Source organism: Colias croceus, chromosome 4, assembly GCF_905220415.1.
Source record: "Colias croceus chromosome 4, ilColCroc2.1".
NCBI lineage: Eukaryota > Metazoa > Arthropoda > Insecta > Lepidoptera > Pieridae > Colias > Colias croceus.
Window position 1 is genome coordinate 4,637,835 of NC_059540.1, and position 17,524 is coordinate 4,655,358.

Below are 17,524 nucleotides of genomic sequence, written 5' to 3' on the forward strand. Positions count from 1 at the left end.
TATAACACTGTAAAGTTACTTTGTGTGATCAGACAAAATATATTGTAAATGATTAATGAAACGACGGAGATAATTTTTATTGATTTATTGAAGTTGACATGGCAACATAATGCTATGAACTTTTGACGTTTAAGATTGCGACTGAAGAACTTGTATCCATGGTTATGAATAAATTATTAAAAAAAAAAAAAAAAACTTTTGACGTTTTCATATAAATCGTTCTGTCAAGTGTCAACTGTCATGTGCCTCGACTAATCAATCGATCGAATCCGAAATCGAGGCGTCGAATCCGCTTACTGGGTACTTGAGATCATCCCGTCGCGTCGTGTAGTTTAACAAATTGTTTAACGATTGATCGTTCTTTTTACGTTAAATCCAATGTTATTGTCTGAACACTATTTACTAACATAGAATGGAATGGTCACGAGAGAAAACATTGAGATTGATTGGTTTGCTTCAATTAAATGCCGCACTGTGGAATCCCTCGCTCTGTGATACGAGACGTGAGAAACAGAAGCGCAAACAAGAACTACGCGCTATTGCCGCTGTGTTTGGAATATCGGCGTTTGATGTGACGAAGAAAATACAACACCTTCGCACTCAGTATAACAGAGAATTGGCAAGGGAAGCTATTGTTCATGCTGAAGATCCCAATGATAGATACGTCACTAATTGGTATGCTTACGATTATTTACACTTTTTAAAGGACTCAAATAAGCCCTACAGAGTCGTACAATCGGTAAGTAACAGAAATAATGCTTGAATCTCTGGTTCTGTTCTCAAATTTTTATTTTGTCAATGCAGATGGAAACTTATAGCAATAATTTAAAATAAAAATTAAGACTTTACGTATATTTTTATTAACTACATATAAAATAAAATTATTGATGAGTCCTCATTCTAATAGTCATCAATGTATTTTGGATTGCCTTATAAATAATATTTCTATTTTATATATTTCAGGATGAACTATCAGAAGCAAATAGCACAGTTCAAACTAACAATGAGTCAACATTAGGGGAATGTAAGCTAGACAATTTGTCTCCGCCAACAAAAATAGCAAGAACCGATAACCATGACTACAAAGCAGATTTACTGATCCCTGACAAAAGAGATGAATTCTCTGTTTTTGGAGAATACATAGCAAATGAATTGAGGTCTTTAAAAGGTGAAAAGAACTTATTAGTAGCTAAGAAAAAGATTCAAGATGTCATATTTGAGGTCAAAATGAATATGTTCAGTGAACCGAGAGAGCAGCCGTGCCTATACACACCAGGATCGCAGGCCGCTACAACAAGTATGACCACAGAGAAAATATATACAACTCCTGTGATAAGTAATTTAAGTACTATAACATCACAGGCTCCACCTACCTCAGCAATCAATGAGATTATTATTAGTGGTGCATGTCACTATTCTACATTTAAGGTTGACGAACAATAGCATTGTCAACCACTTCCCAGTGTGGAAGTGGACAAAAGTGATGAATATGGAATGAGACAGTGAATTATATTGTAAAAGAACTAAACTTTTGTAAAGTGCAAATAACTATAACGATTGTATTGTATGTGTGATTGGACAATATTATAGTGAATATTTGTAAATATTAATGTAGATACTATATAATATGTACTAGACCTAACAGACATAACTATATTAAGTTAGTTATAAATATTGTGCCATAAACTACCTTGTATAAGATTATGTTGTTATAAATAATTGTATTTGTATTATTTTGTTGTTTCATACATTATGTGTAAGTTACAATACGACTTCATACTCTTATGTATAACAAAATAAATTATGTTTTATTTGTTAATTTTTTTTTCATTCTCATCATTTCCCTAAGACAAAATTTTATGGCATTGACATTGGCATTTATGACCTGAAATTACCAAGATTAACGATATATTGGTGTGCCACAGTTTATTTTCAAACATACTTAAACTTGAATTACTGATACAAGAAAGAAGCATGGTTGCAAGCTTGTTGCAAGCTATATAATATCGTCGGCTAAAGTGTCAAACCTCGTAACTCCATTTTTTTTTTCAAATGACATTTTTATACATTTGTGTCACTAATTTCTGAACGGATACGATAGCAAAGCCCTTATATCCTTTATTAAAGCCGTTTCAATTTAAAATGCTAAATAGAAAACCACGTATCTCCGGGCCGCCATTTTGTTGAAAGCAAACCTCGTATTTCCCGCCGCTCAGTACTGCACGATATGGAGTAGTGAACGCACGTGATTTCTTTTTCTTATTTTGTGTAAAACAAAGTTATTTACGAACAAGTAAGTACCCAATTCTTATTTTATATGCATAATAGTGTTCTATTATTTATTTATTTATTTATTTAATTAAGGTCAGCCAACAGTTGTTTACATCAACACATACATACAGAAACAATAACACAAAATAACTTATATAAATGCAACAGCTACTTAAAGGCTAACACCACATGCAAGATCTTTTTTTTTTTTTTTTTTTTCTAAAAAAAAGAAAAGAAAAACAAAACGGTTATGAAAACAAACACTTACAATACAGTTAGTACCTATACATCTTAAGTTTAAACAGAAAAAAAAAGATTTCAAAAATAATTTTCTTAATAATCTAAATTGGATTAACATTATGACATTATGAATGAATTATATAATATAAGCTCAATGATTTTAAATTAAATTAATAAAGTGTTCATAGATTTTATTCAGGAACAATCTATGGCTATCAAAATTAATATCTGTTACATCACTACACTCATTCAAAATTTTAAACATTCTTAGAAGTGGCGAATTAGTACCAAGAACAGTTCTTCGTAATGGAGGGTAAAAAGGTGTAATACAGCTACGGGGATACCTATATGGCACGCGAAATCTAATTTGACTCAACAAACCGGGACAGTCAATTTTATTTCTTATAAGTTTGAATAAGAAAGAAGCATCAATAATGTTGTATCTAACATGCAAAGCACGCATTTTAAAATAGTTAAGACGCGACTTATATGAAGGTAGTTGTCTAAGCTTCCCAACAGAAAATGCTAAGTGCCATAGAAATCTTTTTTGTACTCTTTCTAGTCTTAGCATGTGAGTAGAATAGTGGGGTCTCCATACGGAACTACAATATTCCAGGCTGCTTCGTACAAAGCAGTTGTATAAAATAATTTTTGTTCGGCCCATACTAAAATTTTTCGTATTTCGTAATACGAACCCAAGCATTTGGGACGCTTTTTTCGTTACGTTCTCAATATGTGGTACAAAAGTTACTGATTTATCAAACAGGACACCGAGGTCCTTGATTGTGTCTACTTCCTGCACTACATGGCTTCCAATATAATATTTTGACTGCACTACAGAGTTCTTTCTAGAAAATTTTAGATGGTAACATTTTTTTGGGTTCAACTGCATATTATTGAGTGCACACCATTGAATAAGCCGATTTAGATCTTCCTGTAGGAGACCGGTATCACTTGGTTTATCGATTTTTATGGCAAATTTAAGATCATCTGCATACAGAAAAGCCTCTGAGAAAGAAAAACAGCATGGCAAATCATTAACATAAATGTTGAAAAGGATTGGCGCTAAATGGGATCCTTGCGGAGCACCAGACGTAACATGATGGACATCGGATGCAAAGCCATTTACGACAACGACAAATTCTCGGTTTGTTAAGTACGATTGTAGCCAATGTAAAAACGAGCCAGTAACTCCATAAGCCGAAAGTTTCTGTAATAGTATGGAATGGGAAATTTTGTCAAAAGCTTTACTAAAATCTGTGTAGATCACATCGAACTGCTTATTCTCATCAACACATTGCACTAGCGATTCAGTAAAGGACAATAAATTTGTTGTTGTAGATCTTGAACGAATAAAGCCATGTTGTTGATCACTCAGATATTGCCTGAAGTGTCGTTGAATAAAAGGACAGATTAAAGATTCAAAAACCTTGGCAAATGTAGAGAGGATCGAAATCGGTCTATAATTTGAGATAACATTTTTTTTATCAGATTTGTGAACAGGCACAACATTGGCTTTTTTCCATTCCTGTGGAAAGGAACCTGAAATTAGAGATTTGTTATAAATCATTACTAATGGAGTAGCCAAAGCCGAAGCAGTAGAAGAAATAAATAGAGGAGGGATACCATCAGGACCCGCTCCCTTATTAACGTTCAAAGATTTTAAAGTTTTCAAAACACAATCCTTATCCAATGTTGGACCTGTAAGACACTGACCACCTACATTGATAAAGCTGAGAGAGGACAAATCATTGCTCGAGGAATCCTCGCCTTTGGGTGTGTATACAGAAGAAAAATAAGACGCAAACAGGTTACATATAGTTGAACCATCGGATGAGGTAGTATCTCCGTCAGTCATAGTTAAGGGATATGCGCTAGATCCACCACGCTTGGCCTTGATGTGTGTCCAAAATATTTTTGGATTTTTGGTTATTTCCGCTTCAATATTATTCATATAACTATTGTATAGATCCTTTGCCAGGTTTTGACATCTTTTAGATATCAAATTCAATTCTATTTTATCCATAGGATTTTTATAAGATTTATATCGTAGTCTTAATTTGTTTTTTTCTTTTAATGATCGTATTAGTGCTTTATTAAACCAAGGCGGATACTGGCTGGCTAATGATTTACGGTACGGTACAAATTGATTTATCAAACTGTGTAAAATTTCATAAAAAATCTGAAGCATACTATCTACATCACGTTCCTCAAAGAGACTAGCCCAGTCTATATCATATAATCTCTCTACGATTTTGTCATAATCGGCTTTATGATAGTTTCTTCTTTTGGCCAGATTATTGTAAGGAAGCTTAATTTCTTTAGTCAGTGACATATTTATAATGAGAGGAGGGTGCAATGGATCTATTGTTGTTAAGAAATAATCGGATTCAGTAACTGATAAGGTGCGTAGCGACGATAAAACAAGGTCTAATATACGATCGGAAATGTTTTTGATGTTATTATATTGATTTAATATGTTGACATTCAGAAAGTCCAAGAAGGTTTGATAAATTTTAGGAATAGAATCGCTTGCACAATCAGAAGTCCAGTTAATTTTTCCTAGATTAAAGTCACCTATTATACACAAGGGGATATCAGTTGATTCTATAACTTTATTGCAATTATCAATGAAATGCTCTATAAGAGGTAAACAAACAGGGGGAGGGAGATAAACTGCACAGAAAATTAGTTTGTTCATCGTGTAGGTTGGCAAATCTATAGTTATCCATAGATCTTCACATTTACTTTGCCATATTTCAACACGATTGGAGTTGAATTTTCTTAATACAGCGATTAATACCCCACCACCATCTTTAGTGTGGTGAAAGCCAGAAGAATCCCTATCTCGACGATAGACCACATACCGATCATCAAAAAGCTCACTGCTAAGAACTCCACTATTAAGCCAGGTTTCAGTTAGTATAATTATGTCATAATTTATGCAGCATAGATTGCAGTAAAAAGAATTTGTTTTAGTTCTGAGACCTCTACAATTTTGATAATAAATACTTAAACTATTGAATGTTAATGAAACAAGAGTGTCTTACGCATGCTAAAGAGATAACGTTTTAATATTTTTAATCTATTTTAATTTACTTAGACTGTTCTTGTTCTTAATTACCACATATTCAGTGCCTTCGCTTTTCCTAACAAAAATTTTACCGTTTCTTATCCAGACAAACTTATAGCCTATTTCCTTGGCCTTGATTCTTGTAGCTGCATGCAAAACCTTGTTTGCTGGGGATAGATGTTCCACAACGTAGACTGGCGATTTCTTCGCGGAGTATCCCAGATGAGCAGAATTAAGTTTCTCTTGAGGGTTGTTTTGGTTAAATTTAATTACTGCAGCAAGAATTTGATCACGGAGCCTGGTTGAGGCAAGTTGCACCACTACAGAACGCGGACGAGTACTGGATGTATTGATTTTGGCCACACGTGAGCAATGAAATATATCCTTCTCTTGAATTGGACAATTTATTATTTGACCCAGCTGATTGATTGTATTGATAAGGTTCTCATTTTTGTTTTCAGGAAGGCATTGTATCCATGGCATTGTTATCCTTGTGACTTTGTGACAATTGTATTGAACTTGTATTATTATTACTAACTTTGCTAGTTTTCGTTTATAGTGGAGATAAGAGGTTTTCTAAAAAACTTTCTTATTATTTATTAACCCAGAAGTTACGTTACGAGGTTTTCTAAACTTTTTCAAATCATTTTGTTTTGTTTCAGGCCATCATAGTAACAGTTTTTTTACCATGGATCCTCGACAAAAACTAAGAATAAAAAAAATGTTTGTAAATTTAAAAAATGAAGGATACGATATTTACGATTGCACAGTCAACCAATCTGATGGATCGCTTGTTATTGAAAATGAAGAACAAGTTACGTCCGACAAAGAGATTCGGGAAAATTTTGAGAGTAATGAACCCGTTGCACCAGCTTCGCCGTTACCATCATGTAGTCAAAATGCAATTTCTCCTCACGCTACACAAATAACATTTCAAGCTGAGTTCCACGCACCTTTTGATGATACTTTCTTAAAACCTTCTGCCGACAGTACGTCTAAATCGACTGAAATAAAAAGTAGTAATGTAAAAACGACTACATTTATAAATCCAAGGCATGTTATACTACACAGTGACAAATCGATGACTATTTCAAATGATTGTTTAGATGTAATCAACATTTTAACACCTACACCTTCTGAAAATGATTTCAACAGCAAAAAGACGTTTGTCTTTACGAATGCTAAACCGATTAGTTTACCAGAATAAAATTAACTGCGTTAAAAACAACCGACTTCAAAAACGGAAAAGTAAAAAATAAAAAAGATTTGATATTATAAATTACTACATCTTATTTAGATGTGCTATTTATTAAATAGGTTTGATGTCGGTGCACGGGCTTAATACTAAGTGCTTAGTGTTTGGCACCGACTTCAAACCTATTTAATAAATAGCACATCTAAATAATATGTAGTAATTAATAATATCAAATCTTTTTTATTTTTTACTTTTCCGTTTTTGAAGTCGGTTGTTTTTAACGCAGTTAATTTTATTTAATACTTTTTAGTGTAATTTTCAACACGAATCAAACGAGCCCAAACTCGATAAAGTTGAGTCAATATATTACTGAGTTCCTATGGCCACCTTCCGATTCCATCATCAAATCAGCTCTATGTCATGATAATGTTTCATCGCTATCCAATTTACATACGTATACAAAATTTCAGCTCAATCGGTTACCGGGAAGTGAATCAAAGTTACTTGCTACATTCCAATTAAGTCATCGAGTACAGACAAAAATGCTCATAAAATAAAAACTACTGGGCCTAGCCGAATAAAATTTTTATGGGACCAATTCGACACCATCCCGCATCGAACAAAAAAAGAATCACGTAAATCGGTTCAGAAACCTCGGAGTAATCGGTGTACATACATAAAAAAAAAAAAAAAAAAAATATACCGGCCGAATTGATAACCTCCTCCTTTTTTTTGAAGTCGGTTAAAAAGAAATCGATGCGCAATCCTTGTCATTAATAACTGTTATGCCAGTTTCTGCAGATCCTCAAGAAATTGAATGTATCGGATCCTCGAATACAACTGAAAATGAGTTGGACAGTAACAGATCTTCACCGAGTCTTTTATTAACGTCTTCTATTTGTATGGATGAGAGTAACTATGAAGGCGGCGACATCAATTATGTAATACCTTTACCAACAAATAAGCGAACCACAGACAATTTTGACGAAATAGAAAATTTGGATGAACCTATTGTTAGAGAACCGAAAGAGTCAGATGACACTCCAAAACGTAAGAGATCTAAGAAAAGTGACAAAAATAACTGGAAGAGAAGCACTGCTAAAAAATTACGAGAAAGGGGTATGCAATACTACGGGAAGAAAAAAGAAGAAGATTCATGGGTTTACGATAAAATCAAAAAGGAAAAAGCTTTAAAATCTAGGTGCAATTGTAAACTAAGTAGCCTGGAATCTAAATTCAAATGTTCGAGTATTACTGAAGAGAAGAGAAACATGATTTTCAAAAATTTTTGGAGTTGTATGTCATGGAAAGAGAAGAAAATGTATGTTAAAACGTTAACAATAGTAAAACCGACTGAGAGAAAAAGGACAGAAAAAGAAAACTCGAGGAGAAAACAGACACTTGAACTTTACCTGGAAGTAGACACCATCAAAATAAGAGTTTGTAAAACTATGTTTCTAAATACCTTGGATATCGGAGAGTGGATGTTACTAAACTGGACTAGACAAGACATAGAAAATGAAACCAGGAGAAATGAAACTGAGACACAAACCGGGACACGACAACAACACGATGAATCAAAGAAAGAAGAGAAGGTCAAAAAGTTTTTCAATTCTTTGCCGAAGCTTGAAAGCCATTATTGTAGATCACAGTCATCTAAATTGTATTTGGAGCCTATTTGGGAAAGAAAAACTCAATTGTTACAAGAATACAATGATGTCTTTGCCAAAGAAAATGGATATGACCCCGTTTCGATTACAACTTTATCAAAAGTATTTAATGACATGAATTTATCATTGTTCAGACCGAAAAAAGACCTTTGCGACCTTTGTGAAGCTCATAAATGTAAAAACGTTTCGGAGGAAAAATACAACAACCATATTAAAATGAAAAATGCTGCACGAGCAGAAAAAGAAGCCGATAAAAAAAGTGGCAAAGAAGTTCTAACTATGGACTTACAATCTGTTTTGCTGTGCCCGAAATCCAATGCTTCAGCCTTGTACTACAAAACTAAATTGATTGTACACAACTTTACAGTTTACGATACAAAACGATTAGAGGGTTACTGTTTCTTCTGGAACGAAACGGAAGGATCATTAACAGCCAATGATTTTTCATCAGTCATCATAAGAATGATGGAGCTGTTTACTCAGAAGCATAATTTGACAGAGGGTGCAGAAATTATTATATACAGCGACGGCTGCACATATCAAAATAGAAATGTCACGTTGTCAAATGCCCTTCTCAACTTTGCTGTCCTAAAGAAAATAAAAATTGTGCAAAAAATTTTAGAGAAGGGGCATACACAAATGGAGGCGGATTCCATGCATTCTGTTATTGAGAGGCAGGTCAGGAATAAGAAAATAAATATTCCAGCTGACTATGTCAACATTGCTAAAACAGCCTGTAATAAAAAGCCTTATTATGTAGAATATTTGGAGCATACATTTTTCAAAAAATTTGATACATTGAAAACCTATAAAACTATTAGACCAGGAAGAAAGGTAGGGGATCCTGTTGTGACGGACTTGAGGCAGTTGACATATTTGCCGGACGGTAAAATTTTGTACCGTCTGGGATTTACTGAAGAATTCGACGAAAATCCGCTACCAACAAGAGCAAAGCTGACTGATCCAGTGAGCATGCAAGACCTGCCAACACTCTATTCTGAAAGATTGAAAATTAAGAAGTCTAAATTTGAACACCTTCAACAATTAAAAATTATTATGGAAGCAGATTACCATCCATTTTATGATGCTATTCCTTATGAATAGATTTTTTAGTTACTAAGTAATAACAGATTTTTGTTTAAGGTACCTAATGATTTTGGTGGGCGAGTTTGACTGGCATTTGTCCGGTTTTTTTTATATTGAGTCAAAATAAGTACAATTAATAACAAGACTGATTAACTATAGGTTATAAGAAACTCTCTATTGATAACCTCATTTGATAAATACAAAAGTGTTATTTATCTTTAAAATATAGTTATACATAATTTAAAAAGATTTTCATATCTTATGAAAATTTTCCGCAATGTTTCTAGTTAAGTAAAAAGTCTGCCTTGTCTGGTCGCACCAGATTCTATACATAAGGATAAGCATTAACCCTTAAATTGTCACCCCTAGATAACTTGTGTTTATAATGTCCAAATTTGGAGGACGTATTGGAATTAGGATAGAAAAGAGGAAAATGAAAAAAAAAATTAAAAATTTTAATTTTTTCTATTGTTTTCACTATGTCACATAAAACGGACATTGCCAATTATATGTACATGTTCGAACCGTCACATATAACGGACATTGTACATTATTCCTGCAACCGTGGTACATGACTACAATGCACATTTTCAACTCTGTAATTCAAAATTATTATCAAATTATAATTATGGAGGATCTAGAATAAGCTTTTCAAACGTCTGTCTTAAAATGTTGGTTAAAACTTTAACGATATCGTTAAAAATAATGGATTTTAAAAAACGACAGTACTAAAAATCACAGCCTAAGAATATGCTAAGAATTGGAATAGAAATAGTATTACATAGCCTGAGAACTTATCTAATACACCAAGAAAGTCCTCTTCCCATTCACTAAATTGTACAGTTTGAAATGTGTTTGCTTCATCGTATGCAAAGAAGTCGTATACCATGCCTGAAGTACCAAAACGAACAGGAAATTTAAATCGCTTTTTTTGGATTCTTTGGCATATATTATATCCATTGTCTGCCTGTTTTTTAATTTGTAAGGTATTATATTATTTAAATTTTCAAACATTGGGTGGTATTTCTGGTAAGTAACATGATGCTGTGGCTGAAGAACTACTGAGAAGTAGGGAAGATTCATCTCACACCTCATGTAATGGCTGTAATTCTGCAGCAATAATATTTTGTTGATGGTAAAAATTCTGACTTTTTGAATCTTCATTGTGTCTCAAATCAATATGTCGTATAATTCCGAAGGTATGGTGCTGGGGGTAAATGATTGACACTGTTATCATAGTGAAATCACTCCTGTAGGTCTACATTTCCTTCGAAATCGACATCTCAACTCAACGCCAGACTCTTCAGCTTCCGCCAGAGGTAGTGAGGGAATTTTTTATTGATTGCCAAGTCATGCTCCTGTAAAATATAATAAAAATAGAGAAAAATATATCAAAATTATTCCGTTGAAAATGGAGGGCCTTATTGGCAACGTCCGTTACATAGGACATGTGAAGAATACCCTAGTATATACTCCAAGTTGTCAACGTCCGTTTTATGGGACATCGTATATAAACGAATATTTGTATACCAAATATTGTAAAATATGTCAAAATTATGTCAAAATACTATACTTACAATCGTATTCTAACTAATAATATAACATTATAAGCAAAATAGCCAAAATACTTACAGATATTATCAATTTTATCAAAAGAGTCAAGAGATCCGTTTTTTGCAATTTTCAAATGGTCACCATTCGCGACTGTACATGGCTTTGGTAAAAAAACCTGCATGTACGCGAAGGACATAGCTAGTCTCTTCCCAATATACCGATTAGCGAAGCTTAGGTCTGCCATAACAGCGCCAGCATGTGTGTAAATACTATGTCTTTTAAAACGGACGAAATCAATTTAAGGGTTAAGATGCAAAATGTTAAGTTTGTTTTCCTAGTCATACCAAATTCTAGAATTAAGGATAAATTACCTCAATTGTTAACTGATTATCTCAATTGTTTATTTGATTTCTTTTAAATAAATAAATACATTATAATAATATTTGAGTATTTCTTGTAGCAAAACTCGTATTTCCCCAATTATACAATTATTTATACAGGCAAATCTCGTAACTCCATTTTAACACACATGCCGCGAATTTTTATAATTTTTTTTATTGAAATAATATTTCTTTTCAATTTATAAGTATGAATGTATAAAATCAAAACAAACCTTCATGCAAAATTTTTCGTGGTTAAGTTTTTTGTATCTCCTGTAAAATTTGATCTGATGGAGTTAAGAGGTTTGACACTTTAGCCGACGATATACTAGCCGCTCCGCGCGGTTTCACCCCCGTGGCTCCTCTCCTGTTGGTCGTAGCGTGATGGTATATAGCCTATAGCCTTCCTCGATAAATGAGCTATCTAACACCGAAATAATTTTTCAAATCGGACCAGTAGTTCCCGAGATTAGCGCGTTCAAAGTTCAAACAAACAAACAAACTCTTCAGCTTTATAATATTAGTATAGATTATGTATTCTAAGCTATCCAGACCAATGTTTAACACCAAAACGATCACGATGTAATAATAAAATATAAATTGGAACCAAATACAAAAAAAAAAAATTATAGTAACTACCTTATTCTACCTTATTGTATACTTGATAATAAACATTGAAGAATGTTTGTTATTTGAAACACTTCAATTTATTAATTGTTCTTTATTGTATTATATTGACCTCATTCTTATCATAAGTTTATACTTTACTAGCTTTCCGCTGGCGGCTCCGCCCGCGATTTCAAAGAAAAACTCGCATAGTTCCCATTCCCGTGGAATTTCCGGGTTAAAACCTATCCTATATTCATCGTGGATAATGTAGCTTTCGAATGGTGAAAGAATTTTTAAAATCGGTCCAGTAGTTTATGAGCCTATTCATTACAATCAAACAAACAAAGTTTTCCTCTTTATAATATTAGTGTAGATAACACTTGGCTATGTGTTAACATTATTTTAATAGATAATTAACCGCAAATATAATCACAGCTACAAATAGTTTACTTTTAGTAGTAGCTCGTATCTTGAATATATCACACACTTTTGCGGAATATTGTTACTAGTACGGTCTATATCTCTATATTTTAATAATAGGTATGTCAGCAAAATAAATTTTCTAAGCTTTGACCTCTCGGTGGCACATAATTAAATTAAGTGAGTGTCTAGGTAATTTCTTTTTGTTTTAAGGTTTTAAATGATTCAATTCTGAAACTGAATAATTGAACCAAGTACCTACCTACCTACTCAGTAAGGTTCCATTTTCATTACCGGACTTTTTCTACACAGTGTAGTAGTAGTCGGTAGGTACCTAATTAAAATTAAATTTGAACTGTGAAATCACAGTGTGAAATGGAGATTATAAGTACATCATTACAAAAATTATTTTTTGAGCATAAATATTCTGTGGCGATAATAGACGTTTCACATATTATTGTTATCTATCCGTGTATCAGCTGATTGCCATCAAAAATAATTATTTGTTTACGTTTTTAAAAAAGTCAACGACCTCGCGGCCGGTAATATCAAATATGTAAACAAATCATTGACTAAATTTAAATTTATTTATTAAATTATAGAATGGAGAAAATAATAATCTGGTTAGCTGTTATAAGCATGACGACAGCTTCAATAAATGGGCATGGTAATGATAATGATGTGAAAACTATTGAAGCTACATTCGATCGCTATTCACCCTCATGGAAGGATTTGGATAGACGACCTTTGCCAGAATGGTATGATAAAGCGAAAATTGGAATATTTCTCCATTGGGGTGTGTACTCCGTACCGAGTTTTGGATCAGAATGGTTTTGGACCAATTGGGTTGGTAAGTAGATCAACTCAAATTTATTTTTAGGTACTTACGTCGTTATATTAGAATTTTGTCATAATATGTAAGTATAAAACTTGAAACTGTTTAATTTCCTTTAATTTCAGGTGGCAATAAGAAATACATTGACTTTATGAACAAGAATTACCCACCTGGATTTACCTATCAAGAGTTTGCTCCCATGTTCAAAGCTGAATTTTTTGAACCAAATGACTGGGCAACTCTATTTAAAAAAGCTGGCGCTAAGTAATTTTTTCTTAATTTTAATTGTACCGTTTCTATTATATGCATTTAATTTTTAAATGCTATAAAACAATAATGAAATAAATATTGAACCTCAACCTCATTGGTCAATTAATTGGATTAACAAATCATGCAACAATAACTTTAGTATAACCAAAACTATTTATAAAACATTCTTTGCAGATATATTGTTCTCACAAGTAAACATCATGAAGGATTTACTCTCTTCCCCTCAAGAAGATCATTCAGTTGGAATTCAGTAGATGTCGGGCCGAAAAGGGACCTTGTAGGTGATTTAGCACAAGCTGTAAGAAAACAAGGAATGAAGTTTGGTGTTTATCATTCTTTATATGAGTGGTATAATCCAATTTATTTAGAAGACAAGCGATCTCTCTTCTTGAAGAAGAACTATCCAACTACTAAGCTCTGGCCAGATATTAAGCAGTTGATAAATGATTACCAGCCCTCGGTTCTATGGTCAGATGGTGATTGGGAAGCTTTAGATGCCTACTGGAATTCAACAGACTTGATAGCATGGCTGTATAATGATAGTCCAGTGAAGGATGAGATTGTTGTGAATGATAGATGGGGTATTGGTATACCGTGCCATCATGGCGACTTTTACAATTGTGCTGATAGATATAATCCAGGTAAGTTTGGATTAGGAAACAATGCCTGTATATACTGTTTATTTATTAGTGTATTATTATATATATTAGTTGTAAAAACAATTGCTGTAAATCTTCTATATTAAAGAAAGAAAAGTAGCAATTTTCTATATCTTTTTCAGGAAAACTTCAATCACACAAATGGGAAAATGCTTTTACGGTGGATTCAAAGTCGTGGGGCTACAGGCGTGACATGAAACTGTCCGAAATACTCACTTTTAAAGAACTGCTCAAAGAAGTGGTATCAACTGTTAGCTGTGGAGGTACAGTAATATTTTATTTTCATGTTATAATTTATGTATTTTAACACTTAACATAGTGCTATGTTAGTTATGTTGTGCAGTCTTGGTTTTTATTAATTTTCCTTAACTAATAACTTTCAATTTTAATTGCTAACGTTTATACTTATGAAAAATATATGAATTTGAAAAATTGCTCAGGCTTCTTTTAGTATTTTATAGAATTGTTCTTCTTTAGTAAAATTAATTCATATTCCTTCATTCCTTTCAGGAAATGTGCTAATAAACGTAGGACCAACCAAAGAAGGTACAATCGTGCCAATATTCCAAGAGCGGCTATTAGCACTTGGCGATTGGCTGCAAATAAATGGTGAAGCGATCTATGAAACATCACCATGGGTGCACCAAAACGATAGCTTGAACAGTGAAGTTTGGTACACTTGTACTAAAAATGAGTACAATGGTGCTAATCCCACGGCTATTCCAAGCCAATCTGATACAGTAATATCTATATATGCGACGTTTTTCTCTTGGCCAAAGGATAATGTCCTTAAAGTCAAGGATTTAGCGACTTATCTGCGGAGAGGCACTTATAGAGTCACTCTGCTGGGCAACGATGAAGTATTGCATGTAAGTTTAAGGTTGAGTGCTTGATAAGTTTCGTGTTTGCAGTGTTATTGAAAGGTTTGCTAGGTGGCATTGAACTGCGATTATAAGATGATTAGTGATACTTAATAAACATAAATGTAATAAGTCTATTTTCTGTTTTCAAGCTAAAATATTTGAACGATATTTGATGAGTCGCAGTTCAACAAATAAAACACCAACACTTGTAACAGTTAATAAGAATAAAACAGTATATCACACATATAATTCTTTAATATTTATATTTAACTTCACATTCCTAGCTAACATACCCAACTAATATATAATTGTAATAAAAGGATTTTTCTAGTTTGATTGAAAATGATTACTGATGCTGTATATTAATGTTTTCATCTTTCAATTTCAGTGGAAACTCTCATCTGGTGTTGGACTCATAGAGCTGCCAGACAAAGCCACAGTGAAGTCAAACGACGCATGGTCACTCAAGTTGTCCTTTAAATAAATTGCTAGTTGGTACAAGAAAGTTTTAGTTTATGGTGTAGTGATGTAATTGTAACTTTATCTGAATAAAATTATTAAAATATTATACTTGTGTTTTATTTCTTATCTTTTCCTTCAATGGCTCCAATATGGACATTAATATTTTTCAAAAACCTATTGAAATCAGGCATTACTACATTAGTGCCATATAGCATAGGCATTAGTAAAATTTTAATTCGTAATAATTATTGTTTTACATGCAATATCAAAACCACAATCAAAACCATAGATATTTCAGTTATTTATTGGCATGTAATCAGAACCTAATTTTTCCATAATAGTCCAAGATCCCAGAGTCGTAAGACACAACTTATTTTCTAAAGCATATAACTTTCGGTTCAGTCTGTAGTCTCTAGTGTACTTTTTAATACCACCCATATTTTTAAAAAAATAATATAAATTAAAAATATCAAATTCAATATTGCATGTGGACAGAAAAAATAGGATTGGAATGTATGATAGGGTTGTAAAATAAAAACAAGTATATATTGCACCAGATTATAATTGAAAGATAAAGAGTAACATTATAACAGTGAAGTGTATAGTATAAAAACAACTTATACAAGGGTAGACTTACACAATATATCAATGAAACATCAGACAATAGTTAAGCGTACACAACCTAAATGAAACATACGAAATCATTAACATAATAGCGCACTTAGCATTACATATTGCATTTTCTTTACAATTTATTAATTTAATTACAATATTTCTACTCTCACAGGCTTCCAATATCGTTGTATCAAAGCATATATAAAAATAAATGTACTTTGCTACTATAAAAATATAGTGTGCTTCTAACACTAGCAAATATAATTATTGCTCTAGTTGAATAATAATTAATCAAAGCATTTTCAAGCACCATTTTAAATGAGAAACCCACTAAATTATTGTTCGGAACACCTGATTGAATAGTACTACATATTCATCATCATCATCAGCCCATATACGTTCCCACTGCTGGGACACGGGCCTCCTATGAGGGTACAGGCCATAATCCACCACGCTGGCCAAGTGCGGGTTGGCGGATGACACATGTCGTCGAACTTTTTAATTCTTCGACATGGCGGTTTCCTCACGATGTTTTCCTTCACCGTTCGAGCAGTGGTGATGTTACAACATGCGCAGATAAATTGAAAAATCAATTTATTTCCTGCGCGCTCGCCTGGTCTCGAACCACGGACTTATCGATTCGAAGTCCGAGGTCTCACCACTGAGCCACCACTGCTCTACTACATATTATATTATCTTTATTTAATTTGTTAAATGAAATGATGATTTTAAAGTGCCATTAATTATTTATTTTGTTTACCAGAATCTGAAAAGTTATTAGTTACCATATACATATAGATACCTCAAGCCTCTATTGATAATAATTATTTTTCAAAACAAAAATAAATAGGTTCGTTTTATTTACATTCTTTTTGCAAACCAAATACCAATATAAATTGCCAGTTGAATCGAGATGAAGTAAGAATTCATTCAAAGTTATATAGAAATTAAGTTTTGTAAAGAAATTATGCATTTAATTCATTCCCAGTTTTTTTAACGAAATTAATTTTTTTAATTCATAAAATTAACTTTTATTATGTGAATCTGGTAAACAAATATGTGCAATAACTCTTAAATATGTTTATATACTGACGATAGTGATCAACTTTGAAATTATACTGATAGTGAATAAATTTAAACGAATTTTTAACAATATTATATCGTTTATATCAATTATCAATTAAGCAGGTTTTTGTACTATGTATTAGAATATATTTTTATTATTCTGGAAGCAAGCTTACAACTTATTCTTTTTAATTACATCTAATATGGCTTACATTTTACGTACAATCAAAAAAACAATTTTATTCATATGATAAATT

General features: G+C 32.7%; 2 protein-coding genes and 1 long non-coding RNA gene across 3 annotated transcripts; 2 read left to right on the forward strand and 1 right to left on the reverse strand.

The window, feature by feature from the left end:
* Positions 1–257: 257 nt before the first annotated feature.
* LOC123691115 lies at positions 258–1,819 on the forward strand. Its single transcript, XM_045635354.1, has 2 exons — positions 258–739; positions 964–1,819. The coding sequence occupies exons 1-2, from the start codon at positions 413–415 to the stop codon at positions 1,441–1,443; spliced, it is 807 nt and encodes a 268-aa protein (XP_045491310.1). The 5' UTR covers positions 258–412; the 3' UTR covers positions 1,444–1,819.
* An 8,162-nt stretch (positions 1,820–9,981) lies between these two features.
* On the reverse strand, positions 9,982–11,386 carry LOC123691423. Its single transcript, XR_006751396.1, has 2 exons — positions 11,168–11,386; positions 9,982–10,893 (listed from the first exon to the last, which is right to left on the reverse strand). It is a non-coding gene; the product is annotated as an uncharacterized LOC123691423 (long non-coding RNA).
* A 1,165-nt stretch (positions 11,387–12,551) lies between these two features.
* On the forward strand, positions 12,552–15,693 carry LOC123691377 (tissue alpha-L-fucosidase). The gene is made up of 7 exons (XM_045635731.1): positions 12,552–12,678; positions 13,101–13,348; positions 13,459–13,597; positions 13,778–14,244; positions 14,385–14,525; positions 14,773–15,131; positions 15,514–15,693. The coding sequence occupies exons 2-7, from the start codon at positions 13,102–13,104 to the stop codon at positions 15,607–15,609; spliced, it is 1,449 nt and encodes a 482-aa protein (XP_045491687.1). The 5' UTR covers positions 12,552–12,678; position 13,101; the 3' UTR covers positions 15,610–15,693.
* The last annotated feature ends 1,831 nt before the right edge of the window (positions 15,694–17,524 follow it).

Coding starts and splice junctions, on each gene's coding strand:
- LOC123691115 (XM_045635354.1), top strand. CDS start 413: ATGGAATGGTCACGAGAGAAAACATTGAGATTGATTGGTTTGCTTCAA. Junction 740..963: donor CCTACAGAGTCGTACAATCG/GTAAGTAACAGA, acceptor TATATATTTCAG/GATGAACTATCAGAAGCAAA.
- LOC123691377 (XM_045635731.1), top strand. CDS start 13,102: ATGGAGAAAATAATAATCTGGTTAGCTGTTATAAGCATGACGACAGCT. Junction 14,245..14,384: donor TGCTGATAGATATAATCCAG/GTAAGTTTGGAT, acceptor TATCTTTTTCAG/GAAAACTTCAATCACACAAA. Junction 14,526..14,772: donor ATCAACTGTTAGCTGTGGAG/GTACAGTAATAT, acceptor CATTCCTTTCAG/GAAATGTGCTAATAAACGTA.